The 12,859-nt window shown below is 40.5% G+C and overlaps 1 protein-coding gene across 13 annotated transcripts in view; it reads right to left on the bottom strand.

The window, feature by feature from the left end:
• Positions 1 to 12,859, bottom strand: part of GRIP1 (glutamate receptor interacting protein 1) — a 739,429-nt gene that overhangs the window by 84,738 nt on the left and 641,832 nt on the right. For 7 of the 13 annotated variants that reach the window (XM_051846415.2, XM_051846410.2, XM_051846412.2 and 4 more), the window contains 3 exons: positions 12,266 to 12,421; positions 11,470 to 11,625; positions 501 to 687 (listed from right to left, as the gene is read on the bottom strand). In XM_051846415.2, the coding sequence (XP_051702375.2) occupies positions 501 to 687; positions 11,470 to 11,625; positions 12,266 to 12,421 (499 nt within the window). The remainder of the gene's footprint in view (positions 1 to 500; positions 688 to 11,469; positions 11,626 to 12,265; positions 12,422 to 12,859) is intronic. The other 6 variants (XM_051846416.2, XM_051846419.2, XM_051846413.2 and 3 more) reach the window with 2 other exon arrangements.

Genomic DNA, 12,859 nt, shown 5'->3' on the forward strand with positions numbered 1-12,859 from the left:
ATTTGTTTTTATTGATTCAACATTGTGGGCATCAAACTAGGTAAATGTCAAGGTCTTGCACTCTTGTTGATTTTCAGGTTACAATTGTGGTTACAATTGTGAAGAAGGGAATCTTAAACTATCCCAGAGAGGTAATTAATAATTCATAACCATGGTATTGTTATAATATGATCTGAAAAAATTTATAGTAATGATGAATCATTTCTATATGGCAAAGAGATTAAAGTTTAAACTTTAGATTTTTTTCATGGATTTTCTCCTTTTTAATTAATATAGCCTCTAGTCCCCAGTTGGACAAAGTCTTCTAGATAAAAGTGTCCATGCTTATTATTGTCTTAAACCCGATCAAAAACATAAAATTCTGTTTTAATGGGCAGAGAGTTCATTATGTATTGCATTTCCTGCATTGAGCACTGCTCCATAATTTATTAGCCGTTCAAAGATAGCCAGCATCATAAATGCAGAGTAGAAAAAAAATACTGTGAAAGAAAGTATCTCACCTCTCTGCTGGGCTGTCAGCTTCAATATAGGAAATCAGAGGTGGAGAAGAGAGAGTCTCTGTGGCAAACACACTGCCCTGCAGTTGGATTCCAAATCCTGTGACAGGATCTGCTGTCAGCACAACTTCTGTGGTTTCTGTGTGGACAACCTGCCCAGCCAGTCCTACTGTGCTAGAGGCTAAAGACACTAGAGGAGCAAACATGAAAAAGAATGACATTAGTTTAGAGCAAACGCCAGTAACTCCAGCATTTCCAAAACAGATTGTATCTCTGAGCAAAAGCTCTCTGGCAATGGCAGGAGGTTAAATTTTGGCTTTTTATCAAAAAGTGTAGCCTGAGCTCAACAAAATATATGAATCTCCCAATATTTGTCACACTTAAATCATAATAACAATGCAGCCTCCTCCATCTCCTAATCCATCAAACCAGGGACTGTTGTGGGGATGTAGGAAAAGAATGGTCTTGGAGTCAAGCTACATGGGTTCCAACCATGGCTCTATCACTAAGCACCAGCTGGGAGGCCTTGAGATAAGTCATTTCATCACTTTGTGTGTTTGAATCCTATCTAGAAAAAAGGCAGTTGGGCTATGTGATGTAGCCATCTGCACTTGAGCGCCATCGATTTTCTCCAAACAACCCGAACTTCAGCTTTGAAGAAATTACTAAATCTAGCCTGGGGGTGGTGCAGCTATGCTGATCCTCATCCATTCTCTAGCATTGCATTGGCAGGATAGAGTCATCTAACCTCTGCCCATTCCTTCTACCCTAAATTTGTTCTCTTCTGCTCTTGAGCTTTCCCACTAGGTCTCCTAATTCATTCATTTCTCTTCTCTGAAACTTATGTAAGCCTCTAGGCAGAAATACGTTTTATATCCATCCCTTTATGATTGGGCTGTGGGATTTCTCTCTCTCAGCCCTGCCTACTGGACCTGGTCGTCTGTGCTCTCTGTACATGAGCTCTCTGCCTGCAGGGTCCTCCATATAAGGTTACTTGCTTCCAAAAGTGTCTTCTGTCCTCTCTACTTTAACTGAAACCTAATGACATCAGATACCTCAAAGCTATTTTTTTTTCATTCCCTCTACTTGGGGTAAGGAGAGAGAAAGGTTTATCATATTATTGCTCCCTGCATGTAGTGCTGTCCTCTCAAGCAGCACCTATTTTAAATTCCATATTCTATACTCATTTCTTCTTTGGATCACCTTCAAATCCTTAATTTTGTACTTAAAGAATTCCTCCTATTTCCTTGATAATTTCAAGATTTGACTCTTAGTTACCTCTGCTAACCTGTAGCATCTCCTTTCCCTCACATCATGGTAACAACCTTTTAATGTGCTGGCTTTCTGGTTCTCTTAGAATCTCAATGGCAATCATAACAATTCTACCCTGTTCCAGCTCTCTGCCAGCAGAGCCCCAAGCTGGACAACAACTTCCTTCAAATGTGAAAGATCTCCAAGATTTCAATCTCTTAATCAACTTTTTTCATCACATACCCCTTCTTAACCACCTTTCCCAGTCCCTACAACCTAGTTTCTTCCTCTTTATGATTGACAGTCTTATTTCCTCTAACTTGTCTTCTCGTGGTTTTCAAACAATATTATATATATGTACTTACATATATATATAATTTATGTGAATGGCAGTGTTACAGAGAGAAGGAAGTCTTTCATCCATTGATTCTCTCTCCAAATGGCTTCAATGGCCAGGGCTGGGCCAGGTTGAAGCCAGAAGCCAGGAGCTTCAAATGGGTCTCCCAGGTTGGTGCAGTGGCCCAAGGACTTGAGCCAGCTTCCACTGCTTTCCCAGGTGCATTAGCAGGGAGCTGGATCAGAAGTGGGGTAGCCAGGACTTGAATCAGCGCCCTTATGGGATGCTGGCTTCATAGGCAGCAGCTTAAATCATCAAGCCACAACACCAGCCCTTCAAATAATAGTAACAGATTTTTTTCCTTCAAGTAGAAGCATTTGAGGGATGTCTTTGTTGTCCAAATAAAAACAGAGCTACCGTAGTTGAGGTGGAAATGGGACATTACACTGGCCTCTCCTGGCTTTAGATGGAATTCCTGGGGATGCAGCTGGGAACTACACTGCCTTTTACTGGCATCATTTCCCTGTACACTCTACCTGGAATCCTAGTATTTCAATGATACATCTGCTAGTAATCAGATATTTTTAAACCTCATGAGATTTGGAAGACTCTAATACTTGACACCCTTTGGTAATGTGCTGGAAAAAGTTACTATTGGGCCTTGGAATCCTTTATTGCATAATATTTTGGCATCTTCTTTGATTCCTTACAGAATCTGTCTCAAGAATTTCAACCCGTCAAACTTTAACACTTTACTTCAATATTGTAAAGATCCAATGATTTATAACCATTCTTTGAAAAACATCATTCTCAACTTCAGTTACTCTGCATCATCACCTGTTCACTCCTTTTCCTTTTTACCCACTTCAGGAGAATGTATGCTTTCTTCTTTTTCAAGACTAACTCCTCCTTTTAGTGTTTTTGATACTATCCCTTTCCATCTCCTCAGTGATTTTTGTGTCTCCAAAAACTCTCTTGCTGCTGTTTCAAACTTTTCTATTCATTGCATTAGCTTTCTGACCTCTGTCTACAGAGTTGTGTGGATAACTAAATGTTCTGAAATTTGGCTCTTCCCTTTACTCTTGCAGAAACATTTCATCTATGACCTACAGATTGCTACAATGTCCCCATCCCCTCTAACTTCCCTGCAGCAACTGGCGTTGGGACCACCCATTTCTTTCTGAAGCTGCTCTCCAGGTTTCCATGAAGCTTTGCCCCAGCTTCTTGTTTTTCAGTTTCTTCCCGTTCCTTTGCCTTCGTCTGCATTCAAAACAAAGTCAACCCTGTCAAGCATTTTCTACTTCCACACTTCCCCTAATCCTTTTCCAAAACGTCCATGATATGACCTCTGACCAAATGACAGGAAGTTCAGAAAGTTCATGAAAGATGTGTAATAAAAAAGAATGCACAGATTTCAAAAAGTCTTAAATGAACTTATCTTCTTTTCATCTTCTGCAAACTTTTTGAAGCCTCTGTCCCCCATATTTTTTCAAATCTATCTTTCTAGTTTCTCTCTAGCTCCTCACAAACACATTTGATTGACTTCTTGAACTCTGCATTTTCAAATGAAATTAATCATCTTCCCTTTCTCATTGCCTCTACTAAATTTGTGAATTTTGGAACCATCTTGTGACAAGTCCTCCAGGCTTGAAATCTCAAAGTAGCCTCTGACTTACAACTCCTCGTGATTTCACATTCAATCAGTTGCTAAGGCTTTTAAGGATGACCACTGAGACACACCTTGTATATATTCTCTTTTCCCTTCTTGGTTTCAGTATCTTAATTATATTTCCACTATTTTTTACCCAATTATTCTAGCATAAAATATTTCTGAGTCCTATCATGATGAATGCTTACAGATTTTATATTATATATTTTTTTTCAGAATCTTCTAGAAAATGAAATGTCATCATTGCTAATAGAGATTACTTTATAGACTTCTAACCAGTATTTCTGCATTTTGTCTTATGCAACAGCCAACTTGCTGCCAGAGTGGTGGTTTTTTGTTTTTTTTGTTTGTTTGTTTGTTTGTTTTTTTTTTTTTTTTTTTTTTTTTTTTTTTTTTTTGACAGGCAGAGTGGATAGTGAGAGACAGAAAGGCCTTCCTTTTGCCATTGGTTCACCCTCCAATGGCCGCCACGGCTGGTGCGCTGTGGCCGGCGCACCGCGCTGATCCGAAGGCAGGAGCCAGGTGCTTCTCCTGGTCTCCCATGGGGTGCAGGGCCCAAGCATTTGGGCCATCCTCCACTGCACTCCCGGGCCACAGCAGAGAGCTGGCCTGGAAGAAGGGCAACCAGGAAAGAATCCGGTGCCCCGACCGGGACTAGAACCCAGTGTGCCGACGCCACTAGGTGGAGGATTAGCCTATTGAGCCACGGCGCTGACCCAGAGTGGTCTTTCTAATATGCAAAGGTCATCCCCCTTTAGAATTTTTCAGGGACTTCCTATTTGTATAGAAAAAACTTTTTGATTCCAGCAGAACACAAAAGCCCTTAATGAGTTCATCTTGTGCCTAGTCAGTCTCTTGTTCCTCTAAGCCATGCCCCCAGTCCTGTTTGTATAACTTGGTGTCTTGTACATACTGAACCCTCTGCCCCTTTAGTCCTTGCCCTGAGTCTTTGATGTCCTCTTAACAACATTAGGGTGAAATTAGATACTCAATTTTCTAGCCTTTTCACATTTCTAACACATATTCCTGTTTTAGCATTTATTGTTTTTTTACATGACTACTTCTCTACTTGACACTGATATCTTGATAAGCTAGGACCAGCTCTTTTAACACCAGATATGCCAGTGTGTGGCACATTCAATACATGTGCATTAAATAAGGAATTAATTAAGCTTTAGATATCATCTACATGTTCCTTTTTGGAATCAACACTTCATGTAGATACCTCATAGCTACCATAATGAACTAGAAGTCATTTTCCTAGATGGTAGATCATTGTAACTGATGGGGTAGGGGAAGGAAAGGTAGATCATTAGTGTGGAAGGAATAAGTAAAAAAAAAATCCCTTTTCCTTGAGAAGCATCTTCTTTCTGTCTCAGCTGGATTAAAGTTAGAGTAGCCTGAAGAGGGGGTTAGGAAGAAGGCAACTTCTAGTCCTAAGCTTTTCATAGGTGGCAGCCTACAATTGCAAGATCTGTGTCACATATGGACCACCACCACTAATTCAGATAACATTTTCAGGGGTGGTTTTGCTGACGGTGAGTACGCTTTGATTGCTTTTTATATCATACTTTTGGCTACCAGTGTCAGAAAACCACCAGAAGATGCTGCTTGCCATCAGGGAGGATCTGGAGTGTTGCATTCCTCCCCCGCTGTTATTCCCAGCAGACCCGAGTGTATGCCAGTGCCTCATCTCTTCAGGAGGTTACTTCCACTCACTGTCTGAGCAAAGCTTTTTGGATTTTCACAGAAATACTTTACACCTTCATGAATCTTTCAATAGGTTCACTTTAATACTTTTCCCATTTGAGATGTCATATCTGTAGATTTCTGGACTACTTAACTGGAGTTAAAAACTGTTTTTGAACCATTAAGTCATCTGTTTACTATGTCTGCTAAGAAAGAACCAAGAAGAGCCAGGTCAGTTTGATAGTAACAGGTGGAATTAGATTATACACAGCGAAAACCTACACAAAAGACTTCATAAAGTTTTTGGAACAGAAGAGAGAGTTGAAGAATTTCATTTTCTAGAAGATTCTGAAAAAAGAAGTGCTAATTCATCATGGTTATTATCAAACTTATAAGCTCCATCTGGAGGCAAGCTGAGGTGATATAAAGTATTAGGAAACTTAATTTAGGATTTATAATAAATTTATGTAGCAAACATTGAATTTCTAATTATATAAAGTTATCAGTTACAACATAAATACAGGATTATATTAAATAATCTAGGATTTTACAATGAACTCTGAAAGTCCTCTGACATATTGGAGTCTGTTCTTTGAAACAGTAATGTTTCATTTGAACCTGAAATGATTACTTACATTAAAGCCTTAAAAACTATTACCATACGTAAAAAAGATAAATCGTAGATTTGAAGATAATGAGCTAAAAGTGAAACCAACTGACGTTTCTTGAAGTGAAAAAAGGTGAGCTTGAAAAAAGAAAACAGAACAATTAAAGAAGAGAAAAAAAGAAAACAAAGTAATGAGTTTGATTACCCAGCTTTGTTGTTATTATCAACCAGCAACAGAAAATAAAGGTGATTTTTTAATTATAACCTGTAATTTAAAAATCGTATGTCTAATTCTCTCTGTAGTAGCAGATACTCCTGCAAGGCAGTCAAGTGACAACAGGCTGCATGCTGTTGGCTCTGGCTTGTGGTGTGACAACTTCTACTCAAGGTTAAGTCTGCGGTGACTGCATTGCTGACAATCTATGCTTGAATCTTGCTAACAGCTGTGTTGTCAAGGTTGTGTTTGGGATTTGCATGTGCTCTGCCTGTTCACGTTCATGCTTGGAGGGTTCTGCTCACAGCTGTTTAGGTTTGCAGTGAATGACTACTTTTGTCCATTTTTGTCTTTCCCAGTGTAAAGAAGGGAAGAGGGAGCAAAGACAGCTATTTGGCTCTAAAAGTTAAAAAGTCTGCCAAATGTTTACTTAATTGAGAAGGCTGGCAGGTTTATTCTCAGATGTGAGAAGCATTTAAAAAGCATAAGGAACAAAGGATCTCAAAGATTTATTAATACAGTCTTTTTATGATTTGATCTTGCAATTTGAGACTTGTCTCACTAACACGCTTCACACCAGAGTTGACCTGCTGTGTGGACTCAACACATTGTGTGTCATGTGACACAGTTTGGGGGGGGCAGTAGAAGTGGCCAACAGCTCCTTTCTCCAAATGAGGCGCTGTCCCCTTTGACATCTTTCTGCCTGCTCACTTATAAAATCTTACCATTAACTGCCTGTATCTTCATTCTTTTTCCAGGGGTCTGTGGAAGGGACTGTAAAAGTTGTATGGTTTTTCATTTTCTTCCTTCTAGCTCTTTTCAATGTCACCCTTGCTATTAGTAAGTTAGGATGACAAAAGAAGCAGAGACCATTTTTGGAAACTTGTTCTAATGTCTATTCTTTACTGAAATTCAGTGTTACTGGAAACAGGTGAGGTAGCTGTGTGCACAGCAGCAGGAAGCAGAAAACAGGGGAATTAGCCAGATCCACTGCTCAGCCATGCGGCCATGACAGGCAGATGGCAGGGTTCTGGAAGGAGGCTTGGCCTCTGTGTCAGAAAAAGGGGCCACCAGGCAGTGGGGGAAAGGCCAGTAAGTTTCCAGGAGCGGGGATGAAGGGGTTCCCTCTATGACAAGGCTCTGCAGCGCTCTCTAGGCTTTGTGATGCTCCCCAAAGCCAAGTGCTTGGTATACCCCTCCTTCTCTTTGTGGGGCAAATATGGTACCTTCCTATTTTAATCCTTGCAACATGTTTTTACAAACTTTCTGTAGTTTTTCCTTTTGGTCAATGATACAGAATTTTTTAATATTTGTGTGAGAAGATTTCATTCTTTTCTGGCCTTGTCTTTACTTTGTTCTGAAAACACGTGGTTTATTTTCTGTTTTGTAAGCTCTGGCCTCAACTTATCACCAATACAACAAAGAGATTTTTTATTACGTTTGTGACTTTTGCCATGATTCACCATCCATACAAATGGCTTGGTTGCTATAGAAACCTAAGCGTCAGAAAGCAGGCAGCAAATGGTGCACAGAATAAAGACATAAATAAAGTGGTGGAAATAAGCCATGGCATATTGAGAGTGGCAATAATACTTTTATTATGTTATTTGGGACGACCTCTATATCTAATGTAACTGCACCAATCTTAAGCAATAAACAAAAGAAAACCTCAACATTTTCCCCTCTGAATTTGGAATACTATCATTATTTTTTCAGGTGTCTATGAGTTAAGAACAAAAGTTCATAGCATTTTGGACTTATTGTTTGATTAAATATAAAATATATGATCCTTTAGACACTTATAAACATTCTGCTATCATATGGTCAATGGTGCTCTAGTGGCTAGAGTCCACAGCAAATATGAACAGCTAGAAATTTCTTAAACCAGGTTTCTGTATATACTCTTACTATGTGGGAGAATAATGTGCTTATTCAAGACTATTTATGAGTTGGTAATGGGTTTCCATGACAGTGTAGCTTCAGCTTTGTTTCCTACTACAAAATTCAAGATGTGTAAATATATCAACCTGAGAGGACCAAACATATTATCATTCATTTGTATTCACTAATGGCCTTAATCAACACAGCAAGTCTTACCTAACACAAACAAATGGTTAGCCTTGGAAGCAGAACTACAAACATTAGGAGTTAATTTTAATTGCTCTTCCCTGCTGAGGGCTGTGAGCCTGTTTCTGTCAGTGAGGAGCACTACACACCAAGTCATTATATATAAAATATTCTACACACAGACCAGGCATTGTGGCACAATGGGTAATCTTCTGCTTGGGATGCCTGCATTCCATATCAGAGTGCTGGATCATTCCACATGCTCTTTCTCATCAAGTTTCCTGCTAATGCATCCTGTGAGAGCAGCAGATAATGGCTCAAGTGATTTGGTCCCTGTCCACTGGAGACCGAGGTGGTGGTGTTCTAGCATTATAAGATGTCTTCAAAAAGTTCATGGAAAACATGTATTATGAAAAAGCTATACATAAATTTCAAATTTTTTGTACCATAATAACCATATCTTTTAATTCCATTTTCATCCCATGAACTTTTTTTTTTTTAATTTTTTGACAGGCAGAGTGGACAGTGAGAGAGAGAGAGACAGAGAGAAAGGTCTTCCTTTTGCCGTTGGTTCACCCTCCAATGGCCGCCGCGGCCGGCACGCTGCGGCTGGCGCACCGCGCTGATCCGATGGCAGGAGCCAGGAGCCAGGTGCTTTTCCTGGTCTCCCATGGGGTGCAGGGCCCAAGCACCTGGGCCATCCTCCACTGCACTCCCTGGCCACAGCAGAGGGCTGGCCTGGAAGAGGGGCAACCGGGACAGAATCCGGAGCCCCAACCGGGACAGAATCCGGAGCCCCGACCGGGACTAGAACCCGGTGTGCCGGCGCCGCTAGGCGGAGGATTAGCCTAGTGAGCCGCGGCGCCGGCTCATCCCATGAACTTTTGAAATACACACACAAGCTGAACTTTCACAACTACTCAAGTATATAAGTATCCCTATTTTTAGCTTAAGAAACTTGCTCAAGGTCCCATAGGTAGAAAATAATGACCTGAGATGAGAACTTAGGCAGTCTGGTTCCAGAGTCTAGGCTCATAACCAGATCACTATGTGGCCTTTAAATGGTTTATTCCAAGAGAATTCTTCCAAGAGTAAAGAGTTCACTCTAGTGTTTAGCTCAGAGATATATGGGACTCTAGAAGCAACTTGTTCTCATTTTGAGTAAACTGTATCTCTCATTTCCCTAATTTCAAATATACTATCACATCATATACTACTAAGGGTAAAAAAAAAATCTCTGTATGTTTGAAAGGATAGGCAAGTCCACACTGGAGGCCTTATCCTTTCTTTAAAAGGGAGCTTTCAGGTTCCTGTCACTTGAAGATGCCTCTTCTCAGGTGGGTGATGGCTAGTGTTCAAAGGTGACACTGGCACTGGGGTTTTATGAGCTATCCTTCAAAAAGATGAATCTCTGGCAACCAAGCTGTAGAGTAAACAAGTCCAACTGCTCCTTCTCTCAAGAGCATTCTCTCATCAATAGCAGCCTTGGAAGTATATGGGCTTGGTTGTATTTCAGTAATCTAAGAGTGTTCCTTATATTTATTCCCACGGTAAGCACAAGAAGAGATCTCATCTTTTTCTTGCCAGGAATCATAATCATGGCTATCAGAAGGAATACAGGTGGAAAGGTAGAAATGGTGCCTTTCCCCAAAAAATTATGTAAGGATAATAAGAGATTCTGATCATTATGGTCCCCTCTTTAGCATAAAAGGAAAATTTGGGGGAGGGAAGTGATTTCTGTTTCCTATTTGTTGAAACACTCAATCACCATTTTTAATCTTTATACATACAACTGACTATCCCAAAGCAAGTAGCCAACTATATAATCCCACCCTTGCCTGGATTGTGTTGCGCTTGGCTCCCTCAGAAGATCCTATTTACAAGACTCATGGTTGAAATTCTTAGGCTTTAGGATATATGCTGTGAAGACAAACATTCTAATCTTCCTAAGGCTGCAGTGGGTAACATAAATATATCTAAGAGCAGTGATTCTCAATTGGTAGGGTTATGGGGGAAAGTTTCAGAAGCATGGGGAACACAATATACTTTGAAAAAGAATGTTCAAACCCACTGCCTTTTAAGGGAAGGAGCATGAAATATAATATAGTATAAAACTTACAAAAACATTAAACAAATGCATGAATTCTTACCTCTATCAAATGGATGGCATCATTTCTACAAAATTGATTTAGAGTGAACAGGAAACTAAGAACCAAGGTCTCATGTCTAAAGCTACCCTGAGTATAACAGAGTCTTAAAGGGAAAAAAAATCACATCTTCAGTTTTTTTTTGACATCAATAGAACAAGAGGAGCAGGTTAAGATGCCTGCATCCTATATTGGAGCTCCTGGGTTTAATGGTTCCATGCAGTGGTGATGGTTCAAGTAATGGGTTCCCGCCAACCATGTGGAAAAACTTAGATTGAGTTCTCAGCTCCTGCCATTGAGGGCATCTGGGGAGTGAACCAGTGAATGGGAGCTCTCTCTCTCTCTTAAGAAATTATTTTTAAAAAAGAGCTAGAAAAAATTCTTAAATGGGTATGAACAAATTCAGTATGAAGCTATATTCAATGTAATCAATATGCTATACATAAGGGCTATCATATCAATGGTCTTTGGCATGGAGCTGTCAAGCACTTGGCATCTCCTGACCAATCAGGCACCAACAAACACTCTTCCTATAGGTTTCAAAGACTATAGGTTTTTGGCCAGTGCTGCAGCTCACTAGGCTAATCCTTCGCTTATGGCACCGGCACCCCGGGTTCTAGTCCCGGTTGGGGCGTCAGATTCTGTCCCGGTTGCTCCTCTTCCAGTCCAGCTCTCTGCTGTGGCCCGGGAGTGCAGTGGAGGATGGTCTAGGTCCTTGGGCCCTGCACCTGCATGGGAGACCAGGAGGAAGCACCTGGCCCCTGGCTTCGGATCGGCGCAGCATGCTGGCCGCAACGCGCCAGCCGTGGTGGCCACTTGGAGGGTGAACCAACAGAAAAAGGAAGACCTTTCTCTCTGTCTCTCTCTCTCACTAACTCTGCCTGTCAAAAAAAAAAAAAAAAAAAAAAAAAAGACAACTATAGGTTTTAAAGATTTTAGACACCCACATGTTTTCTCCAGGCCAAACGACACTGACTAACATTCCACTTACATGAGCTTTTGAAGTCTTTCTTTTTGAGTCTCCTCCTCATCATGGTTCCACGTGGGCTGGTAGAGTAGAGGCTTCGAGGTAAAGTTCCCATGTTCAGGGAACTCAGGCTGTACGCACTCATGGAGGTAGGAGAGAAGGATGAAGACACCAAAGCTGCTGTAAGAGAGCAAAGACTTGGCACAGAGCATTCCTAGGTGGGGTGTGAGCTTGCCACACTCGTCAACCAGTAACAATTCAGAAAGACCACATGGTGCTAGCAGTGGCTTGTGGGCACCCCGCCAGACAGAGAGAAGCCTGGAGGCCCTGAGCCAGAGCTTTAGCATCGCAGCAATACAGGATCTCACAAATGCTAGGAGCAGCAGGATCCTCGGAAGCACTTAGGAACACAGAGAGACTGTAAATTTTGCTTTAGACAAAAACAAACAACATTAATACAAGTTTCTCCATAAACAAAAATTCAATGCATCAGATACACATCATCTCATTTTCATAGCTATTTCATGACATGAACTTCATTAAGTGATTCCACAGACACAGAGGATCTGAGAACATTGCACTCTATATAACAATCTGAATTGTTATTTTCTGAACATCTAAGTCATTAAGAACATTTACAACTTTTACTAATGATAAATGTTTTCCGATGAAAAGAAAAGAGTTAGGAGATGTTGAAAATGATACATTGCTACTACCCAAAAAGCACAGAACATCCGTGAAGCCAAAGATGTAATGAAAAGGATGGAGTGAAAAGACTCAAATTTAAATGAAAGGGTAGAAAGAAAGCCTGGAACATTACGAGGGCTGTTTGGAGGAGGCGCTTTCGGGAATGTCAGGGCTGATGGTCTGCAATGATCAGGGTGGTGCGTGCTACAGTGGTGGTTGGTATGAAGGCTGCAGTGGTTGCTGGCCCAGGAATCCCAGGAAAGTTGCCTGTCGCTCCTCTGAATTTTCACTGCCCATATGAAGTGATGATGAGAAATAAGAAAAACAAACAAAGAACCAAAAAAAAAAAAAAGAAAGAGGAAAAAGTAACTGAATTGCACAAATAAAAGCGTAACAAAAACAAAAGCTGATTGCAAAGACAAAAAAAATCTACTCGGCTTTTCCTTTTTCTAGCGGTCAGCAAAACAGGTGATTAACATCAGTGATGGGGACTTTTCATCATCCCAAGAGTAGCGCATGTCTTCCCCATGCCCATTTTTTCTCCTTTTAAGATGACTACTGAATCAATTTCTAATCTCCCCCTGTGCTTTGCAGCTGAGATTAAAAACATTTTTTTTTAAACTTAAAAGTCAGTTCCATAAAGATCTATGGCACAAGATTAGTAATTAAAGATTTGCAAATCTTAACCAGTTAGTAGCACTTGTTTAGAGAAAAAGAAAAAGGAAGA

This window comes from Oryctolagus cuniculus, chromosome 11 (assembly GCF_964237555.1).
Source record: "Oryctolagus cuniculus chromosome 11, mOryCun1.1, whole genome shotgun sequence".
Classification (NCBI taxonomy): Eukaryota; Metazoa; Chordata; class Mammalia; order Lagomorpha; family Leporidae; genus Oryctolagus; species Oryctolagus cuniculus.